This window comes from Barbus barbus, assembly GCF_936440315.1.
Source record: "Barbus barbus genome assembly, chromosome: 18".
Taxonomy (NCBI): domain Eukaryota; kingdom Metazoa; phylum Chordata; class Actinopteri; order Cypriniformes; family Cyprinidae; genus Barbus; species Barbus barbus.
In genome coordinates, this window is record NC_136746.1 from 4111472 (window position 1) to 4123770 (window position 12299).

Genomic DNA, 12299 nt, shown 5'->3' on the forward strand with positions numbered 1-12299 from the left:
GATGGAAACGACAGATGTGACAAGTTGTCGTGAACTTGTACACTCAAGACTTGTGCCAAGAATGGTCAGAGCAGTATAGGCCTACTTAAATTTATGGAGGACATACTAAGTACTAGAATATTATACATTTGTTTAATTAAATCTAGGGTGTACTCATTTCTTTAATGCTTCATTTAAACAAAATTGGGTAATTTACTTACTTTACAGGTATTAATGACATATATTCCTCTTTTTTTATTTAAAACTTTCAATTTTGCCATCTTTCCATGAATTGAATTAGTGATAATTAAGAATGACATCTTTTGTATTTATTCCAAGGGGGTCTACTCATTTATGCTGTATAATGGGCCAGAGCCCCAGAACTTGTTACTTGTCTGTTACTGTCTTTCTGGAAAGGAGACTCAGATCGTGGGGTATTTTTTAGTGTCTCTTTCCTCACAGGATATAGACTCAGAACGTTGTTGACCTGTTAAAGTCTCTCTAGTATGAAGACTCAGAACATTGGTAATCTGTTACTCTCTCACCTTAACAGGCTAGAGTTCCCATAAATATCCTAACATCACTTATGCAACTGTAACTGCAGTATAAATGCATTTGTGGCATCTCTGACCTGCATTAAACAGTGTGTGTGTATATATATATATATATATATATACTTAATGCTACTTCAGATGAAGCTTCTGTGCCACTTCTGCTGTACTAAGATGAATTTTGTTTTTATTTATTTTATATAATTTTGTTTATAAATCTAGTGCCTCATTATTAATAAAATTGTATTTACTGAGTGAATTTAAGAGTTTACATGGAAGATCATCTTCTTTATGAAGGTTATAAAATTTGCCCTTATAAATATTATAAAAATTATATTAAAGATTAAGGGAAATAAATATGGCTGTAAATATCTCCTTTCAATGGAAAATTTTATTCTTTATAGCTAGTTTATGCTGTCACTAGTTAAGGATTTATTTATTTATTTATTCATTTATCTTGACTCCACTGAATCCTGCAAAGTGTTCTCCTTTTTGTAGTTATAAAAATGGCTTTCTTTAAAGACTATACTGTCACATACTTCTACAGGTGCAGATGGTGAGCAGCATCAGAGTGGGGCGGAATGTGAATTATAGGATTCTGGATATTGACTGGTGTACATCAGATAAAGTAGTACTGGCATCAGATGATGGCTGCGTGAGAGTGCTGGAGATGGCCATGAAGTCTGCCAGTTATAGAATGGATGAGCAGGACTTGACAGGTGACTCTTTAAAAAGTTTTTAGTTTAAAAGCTGTGTTGTGTAAACACCTAATAATGCCAAATGTTGTGTTTCAGGGTTTGTGTACAACAGTTATGATTAGTTTAAAGTAAGAATGGAAATTTTTGGTTTAAAATGCAGATAAAAATATAGAACAAGTGATCAGAAACTATTATTTTAGCATCCAAGCAGTGTGCACACAAAAAGGTTTAATTAGATCTAATTCTAAATGTAAATGGTGATGGGTGATATATTGGTAGAAGAGGTTGTCCACAGTTAATGTGATCTTGTGTAGTGAGAGTCTCTCATAGAGAAAGACAAATGATTTTTTTTTTTTTGTCCAGTCTGTCCTGAATACTTGGTTTTGGCCAAGCATTTTCATTTTGACAGATGTATTCCTAGTTTAAATTAAGAGCTGTAGAAGTCAATGGAATTCCCCATTTGAATATCTGATAAATGTGTTGAGGCCTGTATTCATCCTTGTGTTTATATGTGCATACAGAATGCTTTGACTTTACGTGTGATTTTTTTTTTTTCTATTTTCTTTCCAGTGATATAACTTTAGTGGGTCCTTCCATCATGTCAGACTTGGTAGTGTACAATAGATTTTATGGTGTGTATATATGTATGTTCCTGTCTCTGTTCTCTGTTTCAGATCCAGTATGGTGTCCCTATCTTCTACTGCCACGTGCTGCTCTCACACTGAAGGCCTTTCTGCTACTGCAGCCATGGTCCGATACATTCACTATGGACATCACTCATGTGTATGTGACAGCTTCATTATTTTGTCACATCTGTATGATTTCAAAAGTCATTCACAGCACATTTAACTCCAGTCTGTTGTGATAGTTACGTCTTTGCTGGTTTCACTGACAAAATCTGACCTTTACGCCTATTTCACACATACTCCGTTTGTAATAAAGATTTAAAAGGAAAAGAAAAGGCGTGAGAGTTTCTGTAAGTTTTAATTTAAAATGTTTGTGAAAGCCTTCTTTTAACATAAGAAAAGTAGGCTATTCTGTATGTTGTGTTTAAATGTGTTGCCACTTGCTGGAGCAACTTAATATACAAATCTAGAAGTCAAATGCATTGAATAATACGTTGTTTATATTTATTGAGTTTAAACATGAATATTTCTATGAAAGATTGTATTACTGTACTGCGATAAAAGAGGATCACAATGCTAAAAAAGCATCGTTTGAATTTGAAATCAAAATAGTGGATAAAGGTTGTGTTTGTGGTAAACAGTCACAGATCAGGAGAGGACAGCAAATGCATCCTGAGTAAAAGCAAAATGAGTCGCCATACCCATAACAAAAACTTGTTATGGGTACCAGTACTTTATTTTTGGTACTCGATGATTTCATCAGTGTTTAAGTACAGTACAGTGGGGTTGATGGTTTGAGCCCGTTTATTTTCATGAATTCTCACCCCTGGGGCCTGTACCATGAAGCCGGATTAGCTGGCTAGCCAGGTAAATTTCAGTTATTTTGCACCAATCCTGGGTTTTAGGTACCATGATAGTGGCTTGGCTTTTAGTGGCGTTCATTGCCATAGTAATTTACACTGCACACCTAACCTGCTCCAGGGCAGGTTATGTTCTGGGTAAGAGATCTCAAACTGAAATTGGACCAATCAGATGTGAGCAAAGTGACACATGTCGGATGCAAAAAAAAAAAAAAAAAAAAAAGTCACTCTCCCAGTTTCTCTTCCTACAACACTATAAAGTACTTAAAATTTAAAAGTACCTACAAAATTGTCTGGCTTTAATGATTATTACAATTTACGCATTATTTATATAATTATAATATGAATATATTTTTATTAATCCATTACACACAAGCACTTTGTTCAACAATTATTATAAAGCATTTATTTAAAATGAAAATTAATATATATATATATAGATCATAAGTAATATAAATAAGCGCTAGAATCAATAGATAACTCTTTAAAAATGTGACCTTACACGTTCAAGTCTCTATCGCTATATATTATCAACTAGTAAACCAACTTCAGAAGTTTAATTTGTGACTGCACTAATAGAGCAAGATAATATTTTTTTTTTTATTTGACCTATTTCATGGACAAGTACTTCAATGTAAATGCATTTAAATTTCTTATATTCTTTAATCTCTTATCCTTTAACAAAAGAGTTCTCGCTGACTGTCTCTCGCGTGAAGTGAATGACACTTGCTTTGTGTTGCAAGGCATGTGATTGGCTGTTCGCTACTGATATCACATATTCATACGCACGTGCTCCACAAACTCAGGATCAAAGTTGACAAAGAAAGTTGATGATCAGCATCATGGTACCAATAAAGCTGGATTGGAGTGGTTTGGTTTGGTTTGGTTTTGTCAACTCGAAACTAATCCTGCAACTCTGAATTTGTTCATCTACCATCATGGTACAGGCCCCCATTTATAACATCAAATACAGGATGCAATAACTGATCACCAAGGCATTATAAAATAAAAATATATTATTTACTCAGATTTTTTATTTTTTTTGTATAACAATATATTGGGTAAGATACACCCAAGATAGGAAGCAAATCGTTGACTTAATTGACGCTTCTCAAAGACCCGCCTCCCTTAGTTACAGTTGCTAAGTCCAACCAGCCTTGCGGCTCTCACGCCATACATCATGTTCTCACGCAATGAAAAATACATTGCAGAGTAAAGAGGAAACTGACGATGCGCCGACAGACAAGACAGAGCAGGTTACTTCTGGTTGGAAACAGTCTCAGCTTTCAAGTTTTGTCATTTAAGAAATTCAAACAATAAATACTATTTTATTGCTCTTTAATGTGTCATGTATGTAACACTTGTAACGCTTATGTAACTCATTTCGTTTTTAGAAATGTAGTTTTCAGTCATGCTCATATAACAATATTTTTTTAACTAATTGACCCTTCTCAGAGAGCTTGATTGACAGGTGATCTGACCAATCATAATGCCGAATCCGCCATTTTGTCCAACAAACAAATCAGACAGGAGAGTAGATTACTGCTGTGTTGAAGTCCTCCTGGGATGTTCGTAGGTACGAGCTAGTAAGTTGCCATGTTTCTCATTGACACGCCCCCAACTCGTACAGATAGTTGTTTAAAGAAAATCCCGAGCTCCCCACTGGTGATTACGACTTTGTGGAGGCATTCATGTGCATTTAGCTCATAAATATGAACTGTTCGACATGACTTGAATGCACAATACCTTCGGTGGACTTAATCTTGAAAAATTGTGTGTATTGACATCTTTCCACAGTTGAAATAAAATGTTCTGATTCATGTTTATTTCGTGTAAATATGAAAAGACGATCGTTTCATGTGCTTCTTGAACTGCGCTGCTACAGCGATCTAAAGAGCCACAAAACGGTATTTATTGTTTAAATTTCCTTAAAAAATTAGACCTTGTTTCATACCAGAAGTAACCTGCTCTGTTCTGTCTCTCTGCGTATTGTCAGTTTCCTCTTAGCCCTGCATGAGAACATGTGTAGCGTGAGAACGGCATGGCTTGTCGGACATAGCAACAATAACTAAGCAGGGCGGGGTTTTGCAAAGGGACAGTTGTTTGCCCTTAATATGAAGCAGGCACGACTGTGTTAAGACAAAATCTTTTATTAATTATAAAGAAATCATCATTCAATCAGTCGATGAATGAGATTTAGAAAATTTAATGAAAATTCACTCATTTTCTCGCTCTAATGTCTTGTCAGCTTATGTCTTATGTGGTCTGTCATGCTTGAAAAGGACAAAATATCATAACATTTGCCCCATTTCTTGAGCCCTGATCACTGCAGTGATTAACATGTTTCTTATGTTGTTTTGGAACAGTTCTTTTAACCTTAACTGATGCGTTGCGTAGCTTTTTACTTCTCAAATGTACCCATGTCTGAATTCCAGGATGACAATACCAAGATTCGCCCGGCTCAATTTGTGAAATAATTGTTTAGTGTGCATGAGGAATCATTTTCTTGTGAATTGGCCACAAAAGTGTCCTGAGCTTAACCTTATTGAAAGTCTTTAGAATGTGCTGGAGTCAACTTTACAGAGTGGTTTGACTCTCCCATTGTCAATACAAGATCTCAAGCAAAAATGTATTTATGTATAACGCTTGATGAAAATAAATGTTATGTTGCATGACATTGTCCAAACGATGCCACAACGAATGCACAATATAATCAAAGCTAAAGTTGGTCCAACAAAATATCGTGCAACTTTTTTTGGACATTTAAAGCTGAATCCAACACATCCCAATAGCATATTGACCTAGTGTTATTCTGTTGTTCCCTGTAACACATTGCTTCATATGCGTCAATCTGGTGTTTTTCAGTTTTAAATATTTATTTAGCATTCATTCATAACCGCCAAATGGAGTTTCCTACAGGGTTCTCATGATCGTTGAAAATCTGGAAATATCGAGAATTTACAATATTTTATCTCCCAAATGTTGTAAATATTGCTCCTTTTGTGTAAAACTTGCGTACAAGCCAGTTATTTCAGATAAAAATACTTTTTGACATAAGATATTGAAAATTATTATATTCTTGTTTTGAAGAAAAAGAAATATAGAGGGTTAAGTGGGTTTTTAAAGAAAATAAATAATAGAAAATAGATTTAGAATAGAGAGTTAGAGGGTAAAATGAAAATGGAAGAGATGTGTTTTTTAGCCGTTTCTTGGAACTGGCTAAGGACTCGGCTGCTCGGATTGAGTTGGGCAGGTCATTCCACCAGGAGGGAACAGTTAATGAAAAGTCTGTGAAAGTGATGTTGTGCCTTTTTGGGATGGCACTATAATGCATCGTTCACTTGCAGAACGCAAGCATCAGTTTATCTTAGTTTTGTAAAGTTAGTGAATTCTATTTTGATCTATTCCTATCATACTTACAGTAGGTAGTCAAACAGAATTCGTAGTACAGCCGCGTGTACCTACCGTGTGGGCTAGACTTAACATTGTACAATTGAACAGACAAAAGATAAACTAGTGACTTGTATTTTGTGCTTCCATTCTTAGAGACTACAAAGAAAAAGATGAAATCAAGGGACTGATCCAGGAACAACTCAACTCTCTTTCTAAGTATGTATACTCCCAGAATAGAGCACAGAACTGTTTCTACAATTATTCTATAATTCAAGTATGTTTATTCAGGGAAATGTATTTCATTTCCCAAAGAAGTACCTATAAATAAAAGCAGGGACAAAATTATCCTCAAATGGCTCACATTAAGCTTTTTAAATAGCCCTGTCTCACATGATGTTTTTATTCATTTTTGTTATGTGTATTATTATTATTATTATTTCCCTGAGCATCCAATATTTTCTTCCCACTTAGTGACATCAAAAGCGTTCTCCAGGATCCAAATCTGAACTTGCTACAACGCTGCCTCCTTGTGTCTCGGTAAGTGTCAGTACAGCAGGGTTGTGCACAGTTTTAATTGAGAATGCATTTAGATTCCTTTAATCCTGGACCCCTATTGTATTTAAGATTTTATGATTGTTTTTCTTTTAATTTTTCTGATCCCTAAAAGTGTCAGTACCACAGACACCATAAATCATAGAGACACGTAACTTAGTAGAATCATTAAAACTCCACTAAGTTAGGTGTCTTCCACCTCCATTATTCAGACTCATGCACACACATCCATACACTAGGTGGCACTACAAAAACAAAAAAAGGAATTTGTAATTTGGTTCATATTTCTGGAACTGTAATGAAAAGTCACAAACTGACTTAAATGTTCAAAGCTCTCACAGGTGGTACTTTACCTCTTTTCGGGGCTGAGATAGATGCTTTCAGTCCTGGTGAGACAGCTTTGGCACCGTGTAGACTGCTGGAGCTGGAGCTGGTGCTCGGCCAAGTGTAGTAATTGTTCAGAACCTGCTTGCATTTCCACTGGCAGGGAGCAGAACCGTCTGCGTCACCAACAAATGACCAGAATCACTTGTGTAAGACATTAATCCTACAAAAATATCTTTATTTTATTATTTAGCTTTTAGGGAATCACTCTTAAGAGTTGATCTTCATATGATTAATTGTTATCAATCATAATGTACAACTTATGCCTTGTTAACGACTTGTCCAGCAAGCATTAATAACAGCAAGTTATTTCTTAACGCTTTGTTTATTTAGTTCGTGGCCAACGATTAAAATAAATCAAATAGTTAAATTGAGTCAACTTAGTTAGCTCCTGAGCGTAGGTAAACGCAATCTTTTTGGCAAATAGTTACGACATGTTAAATCACATAACACAGACAAAGATTTCTTAATAAAGTCAAAGTTTTATTCACTATTCTAACACAACATTAATACACAACATAAACAGACATAAACACACATACGTTGCAATGGGAGCGAGTTATTTATATCTGAAGAGAGAGAGAGACTTAGGTTTTAATGCTAGCTTTTCGACCTGAGGAAACTCATGGACAGAACCATGCTATATTTAAACAGCAACAGAGAGGAGTCCCGGTTTCAGTCAGTAAAGAGATTTTGCCTTACTTTTGTCTTTTGCGTTCGGGAAGAGTTCAGGCTTTCTCCGGTTCAAAGTCAGGCTTTTCCTCCAAGTGAAGTCCGTCCCTTGCTCAGCTTGAGACGGATCGCGTGCGGATTGGTCGTGTGACGCGGTTGCTCTTCAGTGGTTGGCGGGCTTCGTTCTGACGTGAAGAAGTTTCAGGAAGTCTATTCAGATATTAGAAGTTTAACTTTGATCGCTGTGCAATGCCTTCGCCGTGATGTTCGAGGCCTGAAGCGCTTGCAGCGTGAGCAGAACGAGAGACTCGCTGGCGTGCGTGTCCTCCTGTTGTTTTCAAACTTCAACTCAACTCTCATGGTTGAGTATCCGTTTTTAACGGGGCGATTTGGGGTCCGCCTTTTTGGCGCGTGGTCCAATCGAAAGAGTCTCTGTGGGCGGAGCCCCGCCCTGCGTAGCTGCGTGTTTTGCATACATTATCTGGTCAGTTATTCATCACATAAAACAAATTATTGCACGCAAGTTTCTATCCGTTATTGTAACCACGGGTTGATAAAACGGATCATTTTCATTCAACCATAATATTCTTCATAAGGTTAGCTTTCTAAAGAAACCAAACACTTATATTTTGATATGCACCAAAAATACACGTGACCACAGAGGATATTACTGGGTTACATACATTGATAAACAGATCCTCAAATTCTAAACGACACAAATAGCAGGTGAGCTAAACATCTAGTAATCAGGTAACTTATACATTCTGGATTTACCATGGATTAAAAATAATGCAACAGCTTATAAATGTCACAAACACACACTCCTTACTACATGTATAGATATAGTATTTCTTTTCTCGAGTATATTTTGCTTCAAATAGCAGACACAGTATACTTTGTTCCCTTTTAAAACTCGTTTCTTATTCAAAGGTGTGGTTCTCTTTGTTAGATACAGCTGCACAGAAAAGGCGCGTTTCCTTGGAATGTGCGTGATATGCAGGGTCGTAAAAGTCTTTGGTTTGGAAAGTCTGGAAATTGTCTTTATTTCGAGTCGACCGTAAAAACGTCATCCTCGATATCGTCCTTTGAATTTATTGCACGAAGTCAGGGGGGGGGGTTTCTATGTGGGGTTCCTCCACATGACAAGGGCTCTCGAAAACCCAAAATATATGTTTTTCTGGTCTCAGGAGTTTTAGGGGAGGGCCGTCTATACGGCGTCAGGAAGTCTGGTGTTAGCTGTGTGTGCGTTCAGACCATTCCTTACACTTGAGACCTATTATGATCTCTTGCAGAAGCAGAGCGTTGGTCTCTCCTGTCGACCACTGCTGAACTGACACGTTTAATTGTTGTTGTTAATTTTATTTACCTGAACTCCGACGGAATTTGAAAATGGTACCTTTCAAATCTGTAGTGGAAGCTCCACCTACTCACGTCATAGGTTCACTTATTCGAGACCAGCAAGGTTTCAAGGCCAATTTGGAGCCAGGATGCGGGGACCAGCCCAAGATTTTTTTTTGAGGGGAAAAGCACAGCTCCGTTCCCAATTGGGCTCTGGCTCCGACACCAGCCTGGGTGAAAAAGTGGTATTAGAAAACTGTAATGTATGCACTGAGTCGGACTGATAATATAAACAGAAGTGTGCGCACAACTCTGGTGGTAGTTTGCGAAGTAGTCGGGTGTCATGAGCAGCAACTTATAACTCCACTTCTCTCTCTATGCAAGGGTTTCTAGCATACCAACAAGAGATCAAACATGAAGACCGTAAACTCACAATCGTGATAGTATATGGTTATCTGTGTTCTTAAAGCCATCTTGGGTATTTTTATAAGAATAAAGTCTATTAAAAAACCAAGGCGAATCAACATATCATTTAACCCAGTATAAAATACTATAAAATAATATATCTGATGGCCGTCTGTCTGTCAGCCTTCAGTCCAGACCTGAATAAAATTAAAACTACTTTGAGAAGTTTTCTGTCTCAGACAAAGAAGCAAAATCTAATATTTATTAATTTTCTTGTTTGAACAACAGAACACCTTAGAACACTTCATTTGATAGAACACTATTATTTACCCTAAACTCTGCAAAACAGAGCTAAACTTCAACATGTAATGCATAGATTCAAATTTTCAATGCTTATTTTTGATTTATTATTTCTATTTTATTATTTTTTATAAAGAAATCTGATAAGTTTTGTGGACCTTAATGGTGTTCATTGTTTTGCATGTATAGACTTTGTTTATTTGTCTGTCCTCCCTCCCTTCCTTCCTCCTTTACTTCCTTCCTTCATTCCTCCCTTCCTTACTTCCTTCAGTATTTTCACGAGTCACATAGATTAGAGTGGACAGGTGCAAGATCATGCAAGATCAAACATTCCATGCAAGATCAAGCATTGCATTTTACACGACAAGTCATAGATAGCTTGTCTAGCATGCTGTGAATACAGATGAGGAGTGATACAAACAGTGCAGCATCCCAGTGCTGTTATACTAAACAGCTTCACATAGATATCATACTGCTTGTTTTCTCAAATTAATGGAATATAACAGTGTTTTTCGCCACCAATAAAAGTGGAGTGTATAATATGTAAAGTATTTTAGTTCTTTCCACAGTCAACATACGTAATTCCATTTTTTTCCACAACAATCAATGTCAAATATGTGAAAAAAAATGTGTGTATAATAGATTCTAACTCTCTTGACAGCAGGAAAAGCCTCATTCATTTATTTTTTATTAGGCTGTTTGGTGATGAATCAGACCTTCAGTTTTGGACCGTGGCTGCTCATTACATCCGGTCTTTTGCCCAGAGCTGCCAGCCCAGCGGATCTGTCCCAGAAGGCCAAACACCAGCTGAGGGCCCTCAGAGCAGCCACCTGGACATTTGCCATGACATCCTATGTGAAAGCTCTTTCTTCCAGGTATGAGCTGCTGACAGTTCATGTACTGAAAGTGTCATGAAACCCTATAATACATTTTTGAGATGTTAACATATATGAACAGTTTGCACATCAGTGAAAACAACTTTAGCACTCATTATGTCTATTATTTAGGTAAAAGTTTTTTAAGCAATTTCATTCTATTGCAAGTTGAACCTATGTCACGGAAAGTGACATGTATGAGTTAATCTGGAGTGGTGATTTGCTATGGCTGGAGAGTACGTCTACGTCATCAGTTTTCCGAGATTTTTTCAGTATTATTCTTGAAAGTGAACACTTAAGGTCCAACCACTGCGCTCTATTATGCATGAGGTCGTCTTACAGCGGACAATTCAAATTTCATGCAAAAGCTTCCGCGCTGTCAGTTCACCTCTGTAAACACGACCGTGAGAATATTTAAAATGTAACAACACGTGGAGCTGCGGCTCCTCTGATCACGTACACGATGGGTTATTGTGATACACAGCAAATGATACAGTCTGAAAATTCAAAGAGGAGTGAACAGAAAGTAACTGCCTTTATCCTTTCAGTTTTAAAGATATGTTAATATCCATTTGTCTGTATAATGAGCGTGTTGTAGGTCTGTGTTTTATTGGTTGTTTTCTCCCCTCTCCCCACCCTCTACACTACCACTTTTCCACAGTTTTACACACCCATTTCTGGAGTCTTTTTTTAGATCCAAGGTGTGAAAAACCAGTGCTGAAACTATAAACTATAAACGATATGCTCGCGATCATTGCTTCAGTACAGTACTGTACTAAAGTTTGTTATAATCATTTTATAATAAATTCAAAATCAAGACCAGATTGTGATTGACATGAGAGTGATCCTCTGATGCCATATATTGGGTATAATGGTAATTTAATTTCATGTAATTGTCATCTCAAAAGTCTTTGTTTTCCACAAGGTTTTTTTTTACACATTTTTTCATTATCTCTATGAATGAAACGTTAATTTTAAAAATTAATTTTACTGCACAACTGTAAAGTTAAAAATAATAAGGCTTTTAAATATTGTATAAGTGTTTTAGTCTTTGTTTTTAAGTTTTTGTTTTTTGTTTTTGGGTTTTTTTCATCGTCTGACCACGATAATATCGAGACAGTTTTGTTATCGCAATATCACGATATTGAGTGCATTTACATGGACCCTCTTAATGCGATTACAATGAGATTTTGACAATATTGCGATTAAACTTTACCTCATGTAAATGCAATACTTCGATCTAAATAATGCGATTAAGCTCATAATCGCAGCAAGCATAATCGTATTAGCATACATGTACGCCGATTTTAATCGAAATATATAGGCATGTAAACACCTTAATCGCAATGCTCTCCCTGTTACATGCACTCGTGATATACATGAATGACGTGACGCTCACCTGTAATAATATGGAGATTAGAAACGATGGCGGGGAAGAATGCATCACATTTCTGGAGAAACCACAACTAGCTGTTACCAGTCTCTGTTCCTTACCAGAAACGGCTAGTAGAACGCGACGGCAGTGTGTAGGCAAACAAATTCCATCACATTTCTATGATGCCGAAAAAGCGTAGAATACAGCCATACAAAATCATTATGCATTAGACGTAAATAAATTAAAATAGCGGCCAGTAACACACCTGCTCTTTCTGAGTCCATCATTTGT

The 12299-nt window shown here is 36.6% G+C and overlaps 1 protein-coding gene across 1 annotated transcript in view; it reads left to right on the forward strand.

Annotated features, from left to right (window-relative positions):
* LOC306884233 (WD repeat-containing protein 11) overlaps nucleotides 1-12299 on the forward strand; it is a 101470-nt gene that overhangs the window by 67606 nt on the left and 21565 nt on the right. Inside the window, exons 19-23 of the mRNA XM_079439952.1 lie at nucleotides 1078-1249; nucleotides 1903-2011; nucleotides 6261-6323; nucleotides 6579-6644; nucleotides 10453-10633. Of these exons, the coding sequence (XP_079296078.1) occupies nucleotides 1078-1249; nucleotides 1903-2011; nucleotides 6261-6323; nucleotides 6579-6644; nucleotides 10453-10633 (591 nt within the window). The remainder of the gene's footprint in view (nucleotides 1-1077; nucleotides 1250-1902; nucleotides 2012-6260; nucleotides 6324-6578; nucleotides 6645-10452; nucleotides 10634-12299) is intronic.